General features: G+C 44.5%; 1 protein-coding gene across 4 annotated transcripts in view; it reads right to left on the bottom strand.

The window, feature by feature from the left end:
* Positions 1-23,522, bottom strand: part of FEZ2 (fasciculation and elongation protein zeta 2) — a 573,054-nt gene that overhangs the window by 10,868 nt on the left and 538,664 nt on the right. Inside the window, exon 9 of one of the 4 annotated variants that reach the window (XM_069607918.1) lies at positions 7,402-7,430. The exons of the other annotated variants lie outside the window; for them this stretch is intronic. Coding sequence (XP_069464019.1) covers positions 7,420-7,430 — 11 coding nt within the window. The 3' untranslated portion in view covers positions 7,402-7,419. The remainder of the gene's footprint in view (positions 1-7,401; positions 7,431-23,522) is intronic. 4 annotated transcript variants of the gene reach the window in all.

The following is a 23,522-nucleotide window of genomic DNA, read 5'->3' as shown; positions in this document are numbered from 1 at the left end:
TTTTATTGAGGCATGAGCTTATCATTTGAAGATAAGCAAACTATGGCCTCACCTCGATTTACTCAAATTATTCTGTCGAAGTTTGAATTCTCAACATTCTTTCAACCACCACGTCTCCTTTCAGCATATACAGCATAAGCATAGTTATTCAGGCCATCAGGTCCATCGACCCATTTAGCCTCTGCGGTTCGTTTACATTCTCAAACGCATCGCATAATCACAAATACGCATGCGCAGCCCAGCACGTAATGAGCTCATATTTACTCATCCAACACTTCACCGTCATTTCAGCATGCCGAATTATACCGGCTCGCTGCTTCTGCCTCTTCTGCGAGGACAAAGAAAGGATTTTGCCGAACAGACAAATCCTCTATAGGTAAACCGATTGTCAAAAACATTTTGTTCGTTTAAACACACTTTGGAGTCAGTCATGCACCTTGACTGCGCTGCCAAATTTGCGTTTGCTTCCCTGTCCTTCGCTCCTAACTTGAACCATAAACAGTTTTTTGTAAAACCTCATTTTTACTGACAGGGTGCCCCAACCTACAGGAAGGACTGGCCCTCTTTTGATGTTGAGCCCAGATATGGGATTCTTCATTTGAACAAGAAATTACTTTTGCTATCATATAATTTGCGTTTTTATTGTAAGTATGCCATATTCTACTTTCAAAGTCTCTTCCATTAGTTATAAATACAACGCATTAAAACCCAAAACAGAGCATCACTGCCTTTTAAACCAAGGGTTGATTTATTCACTTTTAACTAACTTTCTATGTTCTTCTATTTCTTTCTCATTTTTTTCTATTCACTAACTTTAGACATGTCCATGAACCACTCGATCCACAAAGCAAATTGAATGTTTGCAAAATAAGCTCAATGAACTTCACTGCTATACATAAAACCTATCCTTCCATCTCCTCCTGATGAACCAGCATTCTCTTTGTTGGTGATACACGTGTAGAGGACTCAGAAATCAAGGATTTTCAATTTACCTTTATAAAGACTCACTGCACCAAAAATATGATTAAATAAATCAAGTTTAAAAACAAGTGATTCAACCACTATTTTTTTTTTGGTCAAAACGTAATACCCAAACTCTAAGACAAACTATAGTTGGCGCAAAAACTGTGCTTCTTTCTCCAAACTTTTCACCAAAGAAGCTAGTAAGGATCGTTGAGGAGCACAGCATGGAATGAGAGGAGTTTGCTAAAAGTGAAATTTGAAAACTGCTTGATAATATTTTGTGTGCAGGTGTTCTGAATTATATAAGACAGTACTGAAAAACTGCAGCCATTCTCTACACAAAGAGGTGGCTTAAAGAGAACTCTGAACAGTTTTCTTTAAACCTTTTCTTCTTGGAGAAGTATGTAGCGATTCTGGCATTGAATGCTGTGGTGACAAAAAATGAGAAGTCTGACCAGGTGAATTGAGCTTTTGGCTATAAACTTTTATTCAAAGAAAAGATAAGCCTATCTGTCCTTAACTCTAATGGGGATTCCCTACCTAAACTAAAAAGGAAGTCCATCAAAGTCCAACTCAAAACCCACAGTCCCAGTCAAAAAGCTCCTATGCTATCCCTGTCACTACAATAACTAATAAAAAAGCTCTGGCTCTGATCGTGACCTAGGAGTATGACTCCCTTCTCCTGGATGCAAAGGACGCCAAGTCTTCTCAAAGTAAATGCTCCAAGCTTTTCATAAACAGTTCCATAGTATCCTCATGGGGCTAGCATGATTCTTGGCTGATCCGGTGTTCGCACAAGACAAACACAGGTAGGTCCCTAGGACTAATCCCCACGGGGTGCTGGTTACTCTTCTGGGGTTTCCAACAGTAAGGCGGGAACTTCTCTTGATGAGCGTGTCCCTTCGTGGCTTTGGAAAGACTCCCCCTCTTTGTTTTGGGGAACTTCCAAAGGACAATGGTCTCTGGTTAAGTGGGGTCCTTTCCCTACTTTGTCGGCATTATTCGCCGTCAGGTTATCCTGCTTTATTGATGTGGGCTGAAGTGTCCCTCGAGGAGCCTACACCACCACGATTCTCAACACTTTGGGTTGAGCGCTTCTGCAAGGGAGATTTCTCCGGGTAAGTAATTGACTTTTATAAATGGCCTTTGAAGCTTCCCAGCCCCTCTCAAGTTTGACACAGAGCGGGTTATCTGGATTCCAGGATTGTACCTTAAGTCCTTTTCGTGGGCCACAGTTTCACTTCTTTATGGACTCCAAAGTCGCTCTCGAGTTGGGCCTGCTTGCTCTCGCAGCCAACTATTGCTAGCGGTTCGGGTGCAAACTTCATACCACACGATCGACCCATCACGCGTCACGCCACGGCCACGGTCTTATTCACCTGCTTCTATGCCTATGTGCAGAAGGCTCTACTTAGCAGTCGCTGCATAGTTGTCGGACCGCACATGTATGTAAGTAACTGATTACACTACAGTCACACAGTTTTATAGGAATGATAAGATTAGATCCTTAATGCTAGTCTCCTCCATGTCCCCCTCCCCTATTGTCTCTCTACAGACAGTCACAAGAAGCTGAAATCAATACTCCTATCATACCCTTGATTGAACAATATATCAATTGGGTAAGTGTGGCTGGTTTTAGGAGGTTAAAAAGTTTTCATAAATAATTACCTCCTTGTCCGTGATGAAATAATATCACGTTGACGCCATGAAAATGAATTATAACTAGTTCATTCTTTGGGCATCTTTATGTGCAGGTGAAGAAAATAAGGAGAAATTGGCTTCCAAACCGTTCGTAGTGAAGTGTTACCAGTAAGACTGCCAACAGACAAAACCCCTGATGAAATTCCCTAATAATTGTGATACATTTTTTATTGTGGGAAAGATGCATGTTGGGATGATTGCAGCCTTAACCAATTAAAGTAGGCTTCCTACTGAGTCACACGTAGACTCTTGCTGTTAACTATTCATTATTTCTATTGCTTCTTTATAACTCTTTTGCATTTTTTCTTGTTTGCACTTTTATCTTTGTTTTTCACTTGATTTACACTTGTTGACGTATTACATCTGTAAAGTTTATTTATTCATTTACCTTGTATGTTACTCAATGGGTGGTCCACTTTTTTGTTTTGTTGAGTGTAGTCTTGTTGGAAAGCTCACTACTCGTGTGAATAGGTGTTGACCTTCTCGCACAGCGACTCTTCTGAAGGAGGCTCAACAATCATTGAGCATTTTGATACATTTGTTGTGATGCATTGTTTTGGTTTATGAATCATGTTGTATACAATGAGGTTTTATATTAATAAACTTGTGAAATTTAGTTTTGTCATAGTACGAAATTGAATTGAATTTCTTCTTTTCAGTTACTATGTGTTTTTGAGGCCATTTATACTCTCACTGGGTCCCTGCACTGATGCACATTACGTCTTTGTTAGCTTTTTCAGTTTTCGGACCAGGTGTGGCCGTGATGTATTCAAACCTGGGGTCCCTCTTTCTAGTGGGGTGGGCCGCATAATCCACCCATTACAGGTCACACAACCACCACAGCAGTTCCGCTCTTTCTCTGCATTGGCCACCGGCTGGTATGTAAAATGCTTTCCTCGATCCTCTCAGTTTCTCTTCCTCCTTTTCTCAAACTGCCTCGTTGCGGCCTCACAATGTTCGGTTTCGGATTCCCACACAGGTCTGGCGTTTGACCAATTGTTTCTTCTCTCAATCAGTCCACTGACCTCAGTTTTACCGTTTTGTCTCATGTGACTAGTTCGGTTCTCTCCTACAGTTTTCTCTCTGCTACCTCTACAACTCTCAGAGCAGACGTCCTGTCGACCGACAAGACTTTCTACTACAGTCGTCTTCGCCACACCTTCCTCCATCTTCAGATATCGAGATCTTTCTTCCTTCTCCAGATATCGAGCTCTGTGTCCATCCTTGCTGTTCAGTTAAAATAGCAGGGACGGCCCAAGCATAATGTCAGTCCAATTGACAGCAGCTGATCGAACCTTCGTCCTACTCGATTGTAGCGTTCAAGCTCTTCTTTGTCCCTGTATCTATGACATCAGGGTGGTTTGATATTTTACAACACATAGTTTCGGATGTGAGCTTATTTGTAGAAGGTTCAGGCATTAATATCAGCCGGCAGGTTCGGTTTTTCACTGGGCCGTGCCTCCCAATCGTATGCTTATCCCCAGGAGAGGAGTCCTTCTCCACAAGATTCTCCTACATGTTGCCACTCTTAGGGGGACTATTGGTTAATGGCCTCACCCCCCTAGCCTTATGGGAAGGGGCTCCCCCTTGGGAGAAGTGACGCTATCTGAAGGATCGTCACAATGCATTGTCTTGGTAAAGCTAACAGTACAAGAAGTGTATCAATTTTATAAGGCTTAGGAACCACCATAAGTTTTCACTGGCATCAAACTATTTCTTAGTTAGGACAAATTGGGGGCTGAAAATGTATCTTGATAACCACTCAAGTTTGAAGTTGAAAAGCATTCTCACCAAGTTTTGTTTAGGAATCCTGCCCAATTTACTGCTAAATGGGACAAGAACTCTTTATCCTCACCTCTATGCCCCTTCTGTCCTACCAAGATTGAGGCCAAAGCGCATTTTATTTTCCACTGCTCCATGTATTCCTCAGAGAGGTCCAAATGGTTTAGACTAATGTGGAACCAGCTCAATGTAAGAATCATCTGTGCTGCTCTGGATGTGATGAAACGATGCCCTTCTCGCAAAGCCTTTGTGGCAGTTGTGATATTTCTTGGACTTGCTTTCATGAAACGAGGAACTCTGTTGAAACTAATGTTATTTACATGCTGTCTTTTGGTGTGATGTATAGAACATGTGGCGCTACTGCCACTTTTAATTTATGTTCTCTTGCACTTGCCCCGTGTTCATATGACTGTTTTTATGACCGTTTGACATGTTGTCTTTTATGGCATTTTTCGCCAAATTAAATAATATTTGTATTTGATATTTTACAATAACACATCGTTTCGGACGTGAATTTATGCGCAGAAGGTTTGGCATTAACATCAGTGTTTCAAGCAGCCGTGTTTCCCAATCACGTCCTTATACTCAGGAGAGGAGTCCTTCAACATGAGACCCTTCCTCAGGCTGCCACCCCTAAGGAGACTACTGGGTTGCGGCCTCACTTCCCGAGGCTCATGGAAAGGGGCTTCCCCCTGGGAAGAAGTGACACTATCTGAAGGATCATCACAATGCATTGTCTTGGCAAAGATAGCAGCACAAGAAGGATGTCACATTTGGACAAAAATATATCAGGCTTAGGAACAACCGTAAGCTTGCACTGACATGCAAACATCTGATTATATAGTGGTTTGAGCTGAATTACTCCGGATTGCAATTTCCTTTAAAATATATGTTATTACCTAATTTAATGGTACTCAATTTATGAGCTGTGGGAAGAATGAAGGGCTGAGTCAAATCAACTGATTCTGAAAAAGATTTCTGAAGTGAGTGCTTTACTTGTTGAGCAGTTTTATCGACTAAGGCATCTATTACCGTAATTTATTTGTTTGGCCTGCCTTTGCACAAGGGAGGAGGTGCCTTACAACCTCCTCGTGGTTCCGGAGACATCCCTGGGCAGGGAGACTTGGAGATTGAATCTGCAAAATGCATGCAAATTGGAACTTGTTTCAATTTTCCTGGATATTACAGACATTCGGTTATTTCCTTAAGCCTGCCATGCCACTTCAAGAATACAGAACTGCATGAAGAACAGATCCAACCATGAGAAGGCTACTGACTTTTTGAGTTCAAGTCCCTCAATCTCATTGGCTGTGGCTTATAAGGGTATGATCAGTATCCTTGTTTCTGTGAGAGTCTTTACATCTGGTTGTTGAATAAGGCGAACAGCACTGTTTCCCACTGAAATTCTTGTGAGTGAATGTGGTAATTTATATTCTGCATGGTGAGTGGCCACTTACTTGATTGATTGGAGGTGGGGAGAGAGGAAGGAGAAAAGGGACTTCCAGAAATTGAACCACCAGTAGGTAAGTATTGCATTTTACATGCCACAAAGAGCAGCCCTAAGAGAATGAACATCATAGGAAGAAAAAAGAAACTAGAAGAGGCTCTACATCGGGTGTCTGCAACCTGCAGCACTCCAGATGATTTGGACTACAACTCCCATGGTAAGTCACCTTTGACCATGCTGGGTAAGGCTAATGGTTGTTGCAGTCCAAAACATCTGGAGAGCAAACGGTTGGCGACCACTGCTCTACAACCAGGAGTCCAAATGTTCAAAAGGCTTTTCTGAGGTACTTCACAAAACACACCAGTACTGATTGACCGTCTTCGTTTGCAAGGCAGAGTGATTGGTTATTAACCAATTGCTATCTCTGTCGGTGTCCTTCTCATCTTTATTCTTTAAGAATCTTAACGCTGAACTCCCTAGAAGGACCTTAAACTTAAGCATTGGGAATGAGAGCTGCCTTGGTAGTGTCACGATCCTTCCCAAGAGACCCAATCTTCAGGTTTACCAATGTAGGAGCACATGGATGTTGCCAACAGATGGGGCAGGCGCTATGGACTCCTAAAGACCGGAGCTCAATTGAAGGCCCCAATTGGAGCCTGGTCCAGCAGAAGGTTCTGGGCACATACATTCTCTGTTTCAATAACCCACTGCGTTTGGTAGAGGAGACTGCAGATCAGCAAACGCATTGACGCAGTCGCAGCCCTACTCGCTCTCCTCACCTTACACAACACATGCCAGCAGCAGCGCCACTCTGATGCACTTCACTAGGTCCATATCTTGGCTTGGCATGGTGGTTTGTTAATGCCCCTTAGTTGCCCCCCAAAAGCAGGGATTATCTGTCAAGAAAACTAGTACTTGGCACCAACTCATTCAAAAAAGGAACTAAGGCACTTGTTTCAGTCCTGATAAAGAAATGTGTGAAAAGTGCAGGAGCATAAGGAAAGCAGGACCAGGTGTATACTTTGAACTCAAATATGCTATAATTGCTTAGGCACAGTTGCTAGAAAAGCCACAAGGTGTCAGCAAGTTTCCATTAGCTAGGAATATAAAGAGTAGCAGAAGGCTGAAACAGCAGTACTACCATCACTACTATCAAGTAATACATGTAGCAGGGAAACTCGTACAAAGGAACACTTTTTTGTCTTTTATAGCCAGTATGTCAGTGAAGTAGCAGCATACGATTTAAATATTTCTGATGGGCTAACATCGTACTGCCCACATTTCTGCCACAGTCAACTTTTGGTTAGAACATTTCGATGAAGGCACATTACAGGCAATGTGAGCAAATGCAGGACACACTTCAAGGAAGAAACAGGTTCTTGGAGCTCATTTGCTTGGATATCTTAGTACAGCTGTGCCCTGTGGGTGAAGTGGTGTCCAAATGCAAGCAATAGCTACAGACATGTTCTTTGCATTGTTCTCATTCCTGTTTCAGTGAAGACACAAACCTCGGGGCAATTCAGCTCTCACACCAAGGCTAGCACAACATAAAGGCAAAGAAATAAGTCAGGGAAGAGGGTAGCAGAGAAAACGTTTAATCCCCACAAACATACAAAAAGGGGGACCCCCCCCCCCCCATCTACCAATAGAACGTGCTAATGCTTTTCAGTGAAAGACATAACGATTAAATACAGTTGATGGTCCTTGCTGGCTGTGCACAGAAATACAATACATAATCTAATCCTTCCCACAGACAGGTTGACAGCCGCCCCGGCCCAATAAACAAAGTGGCGTCCATCACAAGGGCTTTTACCATCAAATGCTGCTGCTTCTCCTGACCTATTCATGCCAACACGCCCCATTACATTAAGAAAGATGCTAGTGCAGTCCTCATTTTAACTTTGCATTCTGGGGCTTGTAGTTCTAGATCACCCATTATAAAAACCAGAGCAAGTCTCAGAATGCAACATTGAAAGCATGACTGGACTTGTACCTCCAGACTGGAATCAGGCATGTTGGCATGTATGCTAAAAACAGGCACACAAGCTCTGTGCACAAATCTAGTTGATCACTTTAAAACGTATGTAGGTAGCAACTAGTGCTCTTGAGTTCAGCGCAGTTATAATGACAAACGTGAATTACGACACCTTTGTAGTGCACAACAGTGTGAAGGTGTCTCTGGAAGTACATTTCAGATATTCTGGTTAGGTTTTCTCATCATTATCACAGATTCTTTGTTCTCTTCCAACTAATATTCTTACAGCGAGTTCTTTGTAAACTACATCATTCATTTCAAAGACTACGTTAGGTTAAAACCACATGTATATAGCTTCCAAGCGGTGTTGAGGATACATACATTCAATGCCACACTGTTAAAAGGAGGTCTTCAGGGAAAAGATGAGCCAGGAGCCTCAGGAAGGATTAAAAGAATAGTGCACTCAAAAATGTTATGGGCTTAAAAGATGGGCAATAATACTAAATATATAATAAACATCTTTTTAATGAAAGTTACTATGTAAAAGTTTACACAAATAATATTTAAACCCATTTCAAATCAAGCACTAGGTGTCCATTTTGTGAAATGGACGAGCCTCCTGTGCTTGGATTAATCTCTGCCCTCGTGGCACTAATGAAACAAAAGTCACCTGCTGGTAGCTTTTATTACAGCGGTGGCTTTTGCTTCATTAGTGAGACGCAGAGAGCAGAGAACGCAGGCAGGAAGGCTGCTGCCTGCTAAGTGCTTATTTTTTTACTTTTTATATTCATACCACCGCAATCATACATACAACTTTGTTGTATGTATGATTTCAGTAGTTTTCTTTCTAGGTTTCCTTGGCTCTGCTGGGCTGGAGGAGCACGGGAAACTTAGAAAGAAAACCACTGCAATTATAAATACAATTGCGTTGTATTTATGACAGCAGCAGCTTTCGTTTTGAGTCTCCCGGGCTCCTCCGAGCCGGGGAGCCCGGGAGACTAGAAACGAAAGTACCTGCATTTATAAATACAACTGTTGTATTTATGATTATGCTGGCTTTTGCTTTGAGTGCTGTAATGACCTGGGTTATTTGGATTGTTCATTTCTTTTTGGTTTGTCTGTTCTTTTATTATCTTTCAAATTAGCATTTTATTAATCTCGTCTTATTTTGTCCGTAGTTAACTGGTTTGATTTCCTGCACCTAATTATTTTTTTGTTTCATGATATTACACGTTTGCCCGGTATGTTTGACCAGATACTGTTCTGACTCCTTTCCTTCAATAAAATGTAAATGGTTAAAAAAAAATGTAAAAAAAATAAAGAACATTGGCAGGAGCAGGACCCAAGTCAATTACTCCTGTACTGGCCCTTTGCAGACTCCTTCCCGGCTGCCTGAATAACTCCTGTTTTCCTGCAAGATGAGCAAGTCCTCAGGGTCAGCTCTTCAGGAACCAGACAACCAAGCTCAGCAATTGAGAGGAGAGGCCGAGAACCTCCCTCCCACTCCCCCCACTTCTTGGGGAGAATCTGAGGAAATACCGGGAGAAATATCAGACCTTGATGAGGAGTAATCACAGGTCTGAAAAGCAGATATGGCTGGCCAGTGAAGAGTTACCAGGATCACAAAGGCTCACCAGGAAAACCTCCACGTAAGGATCAGCTTCTGGATAAGAGGAATCAGAAGGACGTGGAAAGGAATATCTGAACATGGGATCAGGCCATTCCCAGGGGAGGCACAGGACCTAAGCCTTCCCTGGATGCAATGTTTTAGTATATTGTTGTGCTGGAGGACATAGATATCCCCCTGAAGTTCCCCTCAGTTATATTATGTTATTTGGCATTGATATAGCGCTTTATATATCATTGGTATGACCTCAAAGCGCTGGTAGGTTGAACGCCCTCGGGAACTGTAGTTCTGGTCAGTAGAGAGAGATGGTGTCGTAGGGTGCATGGGTGCACCAGATATGTGTGCAGCTGGTGTAATTGCCAGTTGGTAGCTGCGTCCTAGCATTTAGGGGAGTTGCTGGAGATGTCAGTTGGATGTGTGCTGTCTAGTGGGTGGAAATCCAGTGGGCTCTGGCTGCGTTAGGCCTGAAGGACGCATATGTGAGCAACTATGCCGGAATGTGCTTGGCTAGCTGCGTTTTAGTAGGGTGATGAGGTGTTGATGAGGTCGTATTCGTATGTGGACAGCTAGGCCGAATTAAACAGGGGTATAGCTGTGATCTAGCCGAGTGATGGTGTATAGTAGAGAGTAAGATTAGTGATGTGATGGATATCTTTAGAGCGCCCAGGATGGTGGGAATACACGACAGACAGACACTTGGAGACAGGGGCGAAACAGGTATATAGGGGGGATACAGATATATAGCATATATGGGGGGAATACAGATATATAGCAGCCGCGTCGGGAACAGGGGGACAGGGTGCAGATATAAAGTAACAGCATGGAGAACACGGGTACAGGGTGCACAGTGGGACAGTGATACAACGTGTGGGGGCGAATTCCATCGGATTCCGCTCATTCTATTCTGCCTAATTGATTCCGTCCACCCCGTCCATTCCTTCTACTTCGTCCATTCCATCCACTCTATACATTCCATCCATTCCACCTATTCCAACCACTTTATACATTCCATCCATTCTACCTATTCTATCCACTCTATACATTCCATCCACTTATATACATTCTATCCATTCATCAGTTCCAACCATTCTATTCATTCCTCAGTGCAATCCATTACATCAATTCACCACTCTATCCATTCGTCGCGTCCATCCACTCTATCCATCATTTCCATCCACTATCCATTCCTAATTTCCATCCACTCTATCCATTCCTCATTTCCATCCACTTTGTCAGACCCCCAAACACTCCATCCACTCCATCCGTTTTATCCACTCTTTCTGTTCCATCTACTCCATCCGTTCCATCCACTCTTTCCGTTCCGTACTCTCCTCTCCATCGTTCCGTCCTCTCCATCCGTTCCAATCGCTCTATCCACGCCATTCACTGCGTCTGCTCTGTCCAGTTCCATTCGGTCCATCTTGTTCCGTCCATGTTATCAACTCCATTCATTCCATCCTCTCCATCGACTCTGCCCACTCCATCCACCCATTCCATTCGCTCCACCCATCCCATTCGATCCGCTGCGTACACTCCATGCATTGCATCCAGTTATGTCCCATTCCATGCACCCCATTCAGTCCCGTCCACGTCATCCAACTCTGTCCACTCCATCCAACTCCGTCCACTCTATCCAACACTATTCAATCCATCCAACTCTACCCATTTCGTCCACTGCATCCGTTTCGTCCACTCCTGTACAGGAGGGCAGACTGACTGACGGGCCCATAGGATCAGAGCTCACCCTCGAGAACTTTAAGATGAGATAGCTGCACCTTGAGGTGGATGGGGTGCGGGATTCTCTTACTCCAACACCAATCAATAAGGACAACTCAATGGTTTGGCAAAGGGAAGTCTGTTTAATGACAAGTGCAAAAAAACGGGGAAACATGGAAATCAACAGTGATGCGATCGCCTGTCTCGCTTCAACTCCCGCAATCTTCATTCGGACAGCAATAATTATTATCAAAATTCGTCATCATTGACATGTAACATTCACAAGTTTGTCATGCAATTCTATTGGTTGGAAAAGGTAACTTAAGTATAGGTGCTATATCTGTATATGGTAACGGAGTGTGAGGATTGGATAACTCTTATCGGGTGGGCATCTACGCCCATCCCTCTACATCACTCGAGCCAGACGTCACTAAAAGTACGACGTCTCATTGGTTCTACTAGCTATAGGACCCTAGATTACTTGGTCCATTGTGATTGGGTCGGTTACACCCCTAGGCATAAATCTCCACTTTAATTAGCAGCATGCAGAATGGTCACCCAGATGCGGTATGCCCCAAGATTCACCCTGCCTCCCTTTCATCAATCAGTACTTTAGGGCTATGTGTCAATTAGTTGGCTGAGGATGGCCTCGAAACTGTAGCTTCTTATCAGGAAAGGTTATGGCATCCTCTGGTTTTGGGTGACATCAGACGTTGGTACCTCTCCGTGCCTGGCTGGTCACGTGTTAGTACACCGTGAATCTGCTTCATTTTCCTTCTATTTGCGTATTTGATTCTCCCTTCGGCCTCGCCACCTGCCTGGACCTCCTTATCTCGACTTTCACGGGGCAGGCTGCTATGCTCTTATGTTTCGATTCTTCGAAGTTGCCGCTCTCCTCCCTTCCTTGGGTTGACCTCGAATTCCCAGACATGAGCTCCTTCTTGTTAAGTTTTGATTCCGCTCTTTCGTCTGGCTTTGAGCTGGTATACGAATCCCAGCCTGTTTGACCACTACCAACCTGGGTTAATTCTGCTTTTGTATAAAGTGGCTTTGCACTTATATAATGTGCTTCATTGAGGTAGATAGTTGGCGCTTGCCGCTCTATTCTTCTACTAAGCATAGCAAGCAGTGCTGTTTCCTTAGCTTCTTGCGTTCCAAGCCTATTTACAGGCGTTAGCTAGTTGCATATTTCATCCTGCTTTATGGTTACGTTTCTTTATATTTCAACATCGCCTCTTCTTCTAAGTCCATTACATCATTATTCATAACATTTCGTCTTCGCGTGTCATCTTTTGGTTGTCGTTTCGTTCATCTGTAAGTCTGTCCGGGCCTTTGTGTCGTCATCATTCACCTTCACTTCAGGCCCTTTGGGTTTCTTCAGGGACAGTTTGTAAGTAGTCTTCATTTCGTGTCAGCTGCTGGTACAGTTCTCAATAGGTACCTTACTGCCCATGGTTGTCCGATTATTGGCACTTCAACAGGTATTGCTCTTCTGATGGGCACTGGGGAGAGCCCTAGTGCGGCTCTCCGCTGGTTTATTTGCTCATCATACGTCACAAATCTCGTTGTGTGTACGTTCCTGGTACTTCAAAATGGGTGGCTGGAGTGCAGGCCATATCTGGGACCTCCTCTACACTCCCCCCTCTGGTCGGTTCTTCAACCACTTCTGCTTTCTCCTTTGGATTCGTCTTACTTGGTTCTTCTGTATCCAATTCTTCGTCTTCTGGGTTTGTACATGATGGTGTGAAAGAGTGTCTTTGGAGTCCATATTTTTATCACTCCTTTCAAACTTCCTGCTGTTTTTACATATTCGTCTTTGTTCCAGGTCATTAGCTGGCACTGTCCATTTGGGCTACAATAGATCCACTTTCCTTCATATTTTCTTCGTTTCCTGGGATACATAAACTTTGTTCCTTCTGGCGCATACTCGCTGGCCTTCACAAAGTCTCTTATTTCTTCGTCAGTCAGGTCTCTGGGCTTCCATCCTGGTTTGACATTGATCATGATCTTCATCCCTATGTCTTTTTTCGCAGTTTTCTGGCATTGTGAGTATTATCTCAATGACACAAAATCCTAGTAGTATCATCACTAACAGGGCTCCCAGAAACTTGAATATGTCTGCCATCCATTGTGGGACCCATGAGAATAGTGTTCCAAACCAGCTATCATCAACTTCGTCAGTTTCATTGATCATCTGGTTCTGCAGGTTTGTTAGCATACCTATGGCTTCCGTTAAAGTTGCATTTTCTTCGTCATGCGAAGGTATAAATGTGCAACATGATTCTCCGATTTTTGCACAAACACCTCCAACCATCGCTGTGAACATGTCAAGTACATATCTGTTCTGGAGAGTCATCAGTCTAATTGCTCTTAACTCTTCCTTGATTGCATTGTATCCCTTTACTGTCGAGTTGATGGTCTGCAGTAATTCCCATCTGGTTATCTGCAACCATTTGGTATTTACTCCAACTTGGATTCTTGGCATGAAGATTGTTGTGAACATTGATGAGGTGAGGCTGAACAACCTGTGTTCATATGGAATTGCATGGAATGCTTCTTCTGATTTGGCAGAGAAGTAATTCTCTCTAGATTCGGCATACCAGTTCCACAGATCTCCTCTTCCTTAGGTGAGCATCTGCTTTCGGGAAACTGTCAATATTCAGGTCACTTTTCAGGATCATTAGTTTTGGAATGTGGACGTTCACTATTGTGCATATGCCTCCCCAGTTTTTCGGCAGTCTTATGTATGCTTTGGATCCACACACCCAGTAGTGATCCATAATTACTGCGGTTCCGTGAGTCATTCCTGGAGCTTCAAAAATGTGTCCGCAGTTCTGATTCTCTCCCATCTTCCTCGTGCCGTTGTTCCTGAAGCACAATTTTGAGCTTTCCAGTGGCACTATCTGCAAGGGTCCTCCCCTGTCTTCGACCCATGTCAGTAATTTTGTGAGTTTTGGCCATAGAGGTTTGCACAACCTCTGAGTTTTCTATTGCTTCTTTGCAGGCTCCAAGGACCATCCATGCTCGGCAGATCACCACTCCTGCTTCCCATCCGTTTGGTGAAACCACTGTTCCCCAAATCTGCATTTGGCCTCTGTTCTTCCAAATTTGAGCTTCTGGAGTTTTTCCTTGGACGTTCAGTCTCAGATTTATTTCCCATCTTATTCCTGCTCCTTTAAATTCAGGCTTTTCATACCTGATTCACGTGATTCCTAGTATGAGCTCTATTTCTCGTCTGAATGTCCTGGACGTAGTCATCTTCATCAGGGTAATCCGTTTCAGTTGCCCATATCAATGAGGCATCCCTCCCCATAAACTGTCCTCTGGTGTTGCACATTGCTACGTGTGACAGACAATGTGCTGTCGGGACATACATTTCTACAGCCACAAAGATCTTGCATTTTCCCATGCTGTACGGTAGGAGTGCACAAAATAAGCATTCTCCTTCTGATTTTCTTCTTCCAACTTCTTTCATGTGCTTTCCAACTTCTTTCATGTGCTGGTACCAAATGTTGTTTCCTAGATGTGCTGTGCTGTCTAGGTAGTCGTTCTGTTCACTGTTATCTTCATGCAGGCTTCTCTTGATCCTTAGTGTCTTTCTGTAGTTTGCTATAATTACATCCCTAAATGCGTCTGTATGGCTTTTTCTTACTGGAGGACGCTTGGGCATTCTAGTCCACGGTCCAAGTTCCTTTATCTGCATCAATGAGGTAGGTAGATGTTTTGCAATTCTCTCCTTCTCTTGTTGTATTCTTTTTCTGCCCTCTATAAGTGCCTTTATCAACCACCAGCGTGTCACTGGCCCAGTGTATGGCTGCATCGTGGGCCTGGTACTTGTCCCTTGTTTTGGATCTTGTGTGCTTGTCAATACAGTCTCTGTGGTTTTATTTTTCAGTTCCTCATGCCGTTTCTTCGCTCTAGCTATAAACGGGAATAAATGATCTATTAACATTTGTGAATTCTTGGCAGTGAATTCTCCTGCAGACGATTCTGTCTTCTTAAGGGCTTTTGTTAAGTCTGCTTTTGTTGGCCTTTCTTTTGTTTCTTTTCGGTCTCTCTCATTTTCTGGGACTGGTTGTTCGGTAGGCAGTCTCATTGCTCTCTGTTGCCTTCGCTTGAGGTTCTGTGGCCATTGGCACTTGCCCTGGTTCGTGTGCATTCAGTGTGTGTGTGCGTGTAGTTGTCAGGGGTATGTTTTCATTCATTCCGTGCTGACCCCGTCTCCAGCTTTTCTCTTCATTCGTTACCTCAAGTGTGCATTTATCACTGCTAATTACATTAATTTTCAGTTCATTTACCTTACCATCAGATTTCCTCGGGACTGGAATAACTATACAGGGTCTGGGTGCTTTTGTGGGACTCATGCGTACATCTTCAGGTGGGTGCACTGAAATTGGAACGCTTCGTGCACCAATAAAAAATGCAGTTCTGATCGTCAAAGACAAAATAATGATAAACAATACATAAATACATAATAGTACGGTAGGTCAGACGGCAGCATTTCCTTCCAGAGAAGCGAGGGTGCCCCTCTGCTTGTGGGAGGACCAGGTTAGTGTTCTGGGCCCCCATCTCGATCATTTACCCAAATGTCAATGTTATCGTTTTCCCTCACTTAATATCGCTCTTTGCACAGTTTGTGTCAAAGTGTCTGGTGCTTCACACGTGTCCCCCCCTCTTGCGGTTGACTATTGTCTCTTGATACAGGATACAGTTCCCTTGCTACGCTATGGAAAAAATAGATTAGACCAACACTTCAGTAAGTCACCTTTACTGTGCACGCTCAAAGTAGGTGAGTTCCCAGTCCACCCCCCGAATCTGCTTCAGTCCTGAGGACATGCTGGATGCTGGTCGATGTGAAGAAGGGGGAAAAAATGTCAACAAATACAACAATTAGGGTTCTTGATTCTGTTCCCTCGATCCGTCCCACGGCGGAATGTTTCACTGGAATCTCCTCAGATAATCTCTCTGAAAGTTAGACAGAGCCACCATGGAGGAGCGTTCCCATCTGTGCGACACTAGCTGGATCTCTGATGAATGTGAGGACGTCAACCTCGATAGGTCTCCCCACCATCTCTGGAAAGTCAGTGACTAGACGAAAAATGACATTATGTGCCAGTCGCTGTCTTCGGGTGACAGGGACATTTGTCCTGCCTTGCTGGGTTCAGGATTACAGGCTCTTCCCTTGATGTGAACAATGCTTGCACTTTCCGGACGCGTGGAGTGCTACTAAACAGCTAGGTTTGTTCCACAGCTGGCTCAAATGTTCAGCGTTTGCTGGATCTCGAATAAAGGTCAGAGTGTCAGTTTTTCTCCCGATAATAGCTGGACAGTCTTCGATTATGCGAAAGAAAAGCGTATTGATGAGTTCGTGTAGAATCGCTTGTGGTGGAAGCATTCGTGTCCTTATCACAGTATTCAGGCAGTACATTGAAGGCTTCCGCGAGGACAGTAAGTAGTTGCCAGATTACTTTCTTGTTGGCAGGATCTTGGATAAAGTCCGACACTGGTGACCCTCCCTACCAGCGACGGATATGATACCAATACTAAATGGAAGTAGTTAAGCACGTCCTTTGTGATGTCTCTACTGGGGGACACCATAAGTGATGCCAAACAAAGTCTTGGTACTGGATGATTCAGGATACTGTATTTTGCTCTTAATGTAAAAGTCCTTGATCAATGTTTGTTATAGTCTTTTTTCTCAACAATGCTTAAGTGTGACTTGGTTCAAACGTTTGTGTCAACAAACGTGTTGTGGCTTACATGTGCAATTTTCTTCTTCACCCTGCAACTAGGACGCACAGAGTGTCAGTTTTATGCCCTTATCCCCTTTTTGCTTAGAGGAAATGTCTAATTTAAGCCACAACTAGCAAAATGGTTCTTTTTGTCTTGGCTTTGCTGCTCATGCGTCCTTCTTCCTCGTCATGGATCTCGTCTGCACGTGCTGAGGTTCTTCCCCATTGTCTGTAGTTTCTTCGCAGTGGGGTGCAGCTAGAGGGCTTTCTCAGATATAGGGCTTAATGTCATTGAGAAAAATCCATGCTCTCCTGCCCTGCAGTTTCACAGCTGACGGAATGCAGTCCTCCACGATGAAAGGACCATTGAATCTCGGCTCGTCCCACCTTTTCCTCGTGTGGTTTTTCACAAGTACAGCATCTCCAGGGAAGATGAGTGGAACACTTAGACCTTGAACTGAGACTGTTGCAGTGTCTCCTGCTGTGTTTGTGCTGTGCTGCACCCTTTTCGTCATCGTTGCAGTTGGCCTGAAATTACAGTAAGGCTGGATGTCATGCAGTTCAGATACATTTGCATTTCGGATCCCAGGACCTCTTGGGTTGACTGGGCATCACATATAGCTCTGTCTCGAGGGGTTAGGGGAGTATTCATTCTCCTTCCTGTGACTATCTCGTGCGGCATAAAATGATGGTCGTAGCCTGGTTGGTTCCGAAGAGCATACAATGCCAATGGAAGGCAGTGCAACCATCCCTTCTTTAGAGTAAGCTTCAACTTGGCTATAATTTCCTTTAACAAGCCGTTGAGCCTCTCACAAATACCATTACCTTCCGGATGATACGCCGACGAGAACTTGTGCTTTATACCAAGCAACAAGTTAATCTGTTCAAAGACTGCATTTACAAAATGAGCCCCATTATCTGATCTCATCACTTCACCACCCCCCCCCCCCATCTAGGGAACACTTCCCTCACTAGGAATTTGGCCGCACAGGTAGAGTCTGGGTGTGTACATGGACCTGCTTCTATCCATCTAGAGAATGGACACACCACTACAATTAAGTATCTGTACCCGTTACATACTTGAATCATGTCGACATAGTCGATATGTAAGTGCTGAAAAGGCCCATTTGGCCGAGGGATGACTCCTCTCACTACTTTTAATGTGTGCCCAGCGGTGAACTGCTGGCAGATTATGCTGTTCACCATAAAGAATGCAACATGCTCAGCTAAATTCGGTATGAACCAGTCTGCTGCAAAATTCTCTTTTGACATGTGCATTGGGTAATGCAATTGCTCCAATGCTATTTTTAGTAGGGCTACAGGCATTACTGGTTTACCAGTGCTGTCTTGCCACCACAATTCGTCAGGGGGTTTAAAGAACACCCTCAACGTTTCCACAGGTTCTTCTCATCCTGGGGTGCCTCCCCTTGAAGCTCCATTAGTTGTGTCTGCCCCAGATTGCTATAGGCTTCAGGTGTCGTTCATGCCACCATCATTCTTTCATGGGTGCACACCACTTCCACTTCCATGATCGTCTCACTTGGCTTCTGTGTCTGCTGCATAGTTTCCGCGTGACACAAAATCTGTCCCCTTCGTGTGGGCGGTGCATTTCATGACCACTATGCCCACTGGGAGCTGTAGTGCCTTAATCAGCCGGTCCAATAAGGCTGCGTGCTGCACTGGCATGCTGTCCGCTCGGAGGTAGCCCCTCCTTTTCCAGCATGCTAGTCCTGCGTGCACCGTGGACGTCACATAGGCAGAGTCACTGTACACCGTTACTTCCTGGTCTGCATGATTCTCAATGGCGAGCATCAATGCCAATAATTCTGCAGCCTGTGCTGACTAGTGAGATGGAATTCGTGCACTGACGAGTACTCGAAATTCTCTGTTTGCTATGTGTTTCATTACAGCAACGCCTGTATATCTTTGTCCATCTTCTTGATCGATTCTTGAAGAACCGTCAATAAAAATTATCTCTCCTCCCGCCAGGGCCTTTTCCTTTACCCTGGGAATTTCATCATAGGATTCTTCATAGTTTGCACAGTCATGTATCTGCTCTCCTTCAGTGACCGGCTCAGCGATGAACGTGGCTGGGTTCACTGTTTTACATCTAACTATTTTGATCGATGGATTAGATATGATCACTTCATATGCAGAAGCTCTCTGGGATGTCAATGTGCCCTTTGGTTTCTCTAAAATGGCGAATAATGAGTGCTCGACGTCTAACGTCATGGAACATCCCATTACAATGGTTGTCGCCTTTTCTACGACAAACGCTGTGGCAGCTAAACTTTGTTCGCATGGGAATTGACTTCTCATTACTGGGTCCAGGTTCCCACTGTAATATGCCAGGGGCTTGTACCCCAACGAGGTTCTTTGAGCGAGCACTGCCGTCATAACGCTGCCATTTGTGTGCGAGAACAGGTAGAATTCCTCTGCATAATTAGGAATCCCGAGAACTGGAGCCGTACAAATCGTTCTCTTGAGTTCCGCAAACCCTTTGTCCATTGCCTCAGTTCATTCAATCTTTTCCTTTGTCACCTGGGCCTTTTTAGGGCCTGGAGCAAGGGCTTGGTATACAAGCTGTAATCGAAGACCCATGCTCTAACATAGTTGCACAGGCCTAGAAAGCTCTGCATTTGCTTTATCGTGTGTGGCTTCGCCTTGTTCAAGAAGGCTTCAGCCCTTTCTGGGGTCACCTTTTTACCTTCATGTGAGATTAGGTGGCCTATGTATAGCACCTCCTGTTGACAATATTGTAACTTTTCCTTGTCAACCTTATGACCTTTCTCAGCCAGTATAGTCAATAGCTGAACAGAATCGTGCCTGCAATGCTCCTCTGTGGTGCTGCAGATTAAGATGTCGTCCACATACTGCAAGACGACACTTTCTAATGCAATATTGCTTAGGTCCATCTGTAGGACTCTGTTGAAAATGGACGGGGACTCTCAGTACCCCTGTGGCAACCTTGTACTTTTCAGACGCAATTGTCTGAAAGTGAACGACGTCAGATCTTGGGAGTCACGGTGCAACGGGATTGAGAAAAAAGCATTTTTCAAGTCAATCACAGTGAAATATTTTGCCTCGACGGGTATAGTACATAAAATTGTAGAATGATTAGGGACTATAGGGAACTCTGCTTCAACAATATCGTATAATGATCTTAAATCTTGGATTAAACGCCAAGACACTCCATTTGATTTCTTGACAGGATAAATCACTGTATTACATGGTGACTCTGACGTCACTAAGATGCCCTGGTCCATCATGGTGGAAATAGTTTTCGCAATCCCTTCATCCTCCTCTCTGAACATGGGATATTGTCTGGCTCTTAGTAAAATTGCTCCTGGTTTCAGTTTAATTTTCACTTCTCCCACCCCTTTCAGGAGGCCTACGTCATAGGGTCCTGTAGTCCATACTGAGACAGGCACCTGAGCCATGTCGTTATCAAAGTATTCCGGACGTATCAGCGCCAACATCATTCTCTGAGGCACTTCTCTTTTGATCATATTTACCCAAAATACGAGACTCATTTCCACCCTTGTCTCTTCTGAGTCTGGTTGCTCTTCAAACAGATCGTCATCAGTGACGTCAGTCACTCGATACCCTTCTTCAATGGCGATAATCGTGCAACAATTGTCTACCTTCATCATCGTATCCTTTGACAGTGCTACTTTCCCTCGCACTGCTGCAGCATGAATCATCAAGGGAAATACTTGTCCCTCCTCTTCATGCACAGGTATTCTTGGTTTGAATAAAAACTCATCTGGGGTTCTCATGACCTTGTCTGCAAGGCCTGGCAATCGCCGCCATAAGTACACGCATGCCATATGCGAAACTTTCTGGCTCCATCGGTATAGCTCTCATGGCATGTATGCTTAATATGCTCTAATCATTTCGCACACGTTTGAATAATGGGTTCCTGGAGTGGAGCATACTATGCCCTCCTCCGTGAACGAGATTGTCATGTTCAATTTTGTTATTAAGTCTCGACCAAAAATGTTTACTGGGGTCTGTCATGAATACAACAAAGGTACATTCATTTCGGACTCTCCTACAGAGATTGGGAGTGCGTCTGTAAAGGGAACTCGATTGCGAGCTCCTGTAAAACTGAGTATCTATGGCCTCGCCGGACAAGGAAAACTTGCCTTCCCGTATGCACGAGCGTATTGCACCCGTGTCAACTAGGAAAGAATATTCTTTACCCCCTATGACGACATTCACCCTAGGTTCCCTATTAGGGTCTGGTGTCACTGATAGGATAGAGCACATCAGGGTTCCCAGTGAGCTGCCCTAGTTCAAAAAATAAGTTTGGCCCACTGTAAACTTGTGGATTTTCTCCATTCCCAGGGTTGCCTCCCCTTCTGGAGTTTGTGCCCTGAAAAGTTTGCAGTGGTGCCTGTTGGGATTACCCTTGTGGCAAATTTCCCATGTTCGGTGGTTGAACCTCTTTTTGCCCACCCTGCTGCACGCCTGGCACTTGCTGCTGCACCGTGTGATTCTGTGCACCACCCTGTGAGACTGCAGGGTGATTCGACATGCCTGCTACCATTCCTTGGCTATTTTGCCACGCGCCTTGACTTCTGCATGTGCGCGCCAAATGCCCTGTCATTCCACAGCCAGTATACTGGCGGTGGTCGGATTATTTGTCCATTTGACATATCTGGGTTGCCCATCTGCACGTTTTGAAAGCCACCTTGATTACTTTGGAAACCTCCTTGATTACTCTGCCATCCTCTTCCTCTAAATCCTCTTCCCCTTCGGTACAGTCCTACGTTACCCTGGTTGCTCTGCTGTGGATTAGCCACCTGTTGCATGTTCTGTTCAGCTGGGTTAGTTAGCATGGCTCCTTCAAGAGCATACTTTGATAATTTCTTTTGCACCAGCTTCGCTTCCTCACCCTTTCGAGTTGCCTCCTTTTTTCGATTCTTTTCTTGTAACAATCTACAGTAATGCGCGATAGTTAACTGCATTTCAGCCCAAGGTTTAGCCTCAACCCCTACGAATTTCTTGAGCTGTTTCTCCACTGGTTCTGGCAACCCTTGGCACAACATGTGGTAAAACACTGGTATAGATTTCATCCAAGATTTATGCGTTTCGAGCATCCACGCGTCTTAGCAATTCTGGATATAAATTAACAGATATTCTGACTCCTTCATTTTTCGAGTCATTATAGCTCCCATATCGGAAGTGTCTGGGTAAAACACTCTTAGCGCTTTCCATACTGCAGATCTGCAACTGTTAAATGGTGTTCCGTCGTGTGCAGTGTTAATTGTGGTTACACCAGGGTACCCTGCCCGTGTCTACACATCGTCTGCTCTCTCACCAAGTTTGGCGATCAGGAGACCTTTAATGTCCCCTATTGCGAGCGTGACTCCTCCCATCATTTTTTCTAACTCATGTATCCACTTCTCGGCTCCCAATGTCAGCATTGGAAGCTTGTTTTTCAGGTTTTCTCGATCCATGTGTGGCCTTGGAATATATTGTGGTCTTGCTCCCCCCTTTTCCAGTAGCGGAAACTGGAATGCGCAGCCTTCTTTCTCTTCTCTCATAGCTCTCCTGTCTATCGCAGGTGTAATATTCCCGCATTGCCGTCTGCCTGGCAATTTCCTCAATCTGTCTATATAGGCGGGTGCTGACACCCCCCTCTGACCATGGGGTGTTCCTTCATGCCGGTCAGACTGTGCGGCAGACTGCGATGTCCTTGGTGCAGACTCGCTAGCGTCTAACCATCGCACCCCTTTGTCCCTTGGCAGCCGCTCTTTGCGCCGTCTCCCTTCTTCATTTGTCTCGCACTCCGTCTCCTCTTCGGAATCGGACATTGATTGTTCCCAATTCACGCAACGCCTTGTGTCATCATTGTTTTTACTGATTTCTAATGTGTCCTGGGACAGTTTCCTGCTCCCACTACTTCAGGTGACATCCTCAGTGTCATACAGCTGAGTGCTTTCCAAGCGCTTGTCTTCCCTCTCTCCTTGGGATAATTGTTCTAGCCCCATTTCATCATATATTTTATCGATCGTTTCCCCGATGCTTCTGGTGTCGAAGTCATCTTCAATATTTGCCCTAGTCGTGCCTGGTACTGAGTCGTACGCAGGAAAGAATTCTTCAATGTCTCCACAGTCTACAACTGGATCGGGTTTTTTAACTTCTCTCTCCAAATATTCGAGATCGCGTGCCCGCTGTCTACGCTTACGTTCAATATCATCATCAAATTCTTTGCGCTTCCTCGCCTCTACTCTGACCTCATCTTCTTCCCTTCTCCTTTCATTTCTACATTCATCTGCCCTTCGAACTTCCTCATCTCTTTGTCTCCTTATCCTTTATTCACGTACCCTTTGCTCTTCTTCCAACCTTTGCGGTTTCTCTCTGTCTTGGTCATAGGCTACTCTCTGTTTGCGAACAAGCTGCTTTTCTTGCTCTTCGCGATATAGCTGCTCTCGCCTCAGCCTATCTTTCCTTCTTATCCTTTCGTCCCTTAACTCCTTTTCTTTCTCCTTTCTCTGTGCCTCATCTAATCTCTCTTTAGGTCTAACGTCATAACTTCCCTTCCCATCGAGTTTCAATATTTGTCCTCCC

The sequence above is a fragment of the Ambystoma mexicanum genome, chromosome 4q, assembly GCF_040938575.1.
Source record: "Ambystoma mexicanum isolate Mex_15411 chromosome 4q, UKY_AmexF1_1, whole genome shotgun sequence".
In the NCBI taxonomy this organism is placed as follows: Eukaryota; Metazoa; Chordata; class Amphibia; order Caudata; family Ambystomatidae; genus Ambystoma; species Ambystoma mexicanum.
The sequence above is the reverse complement of the archived record's forward strand: the minus strand, read 5'-3'. Positions and strand labels throughout refer to the sequence as shown.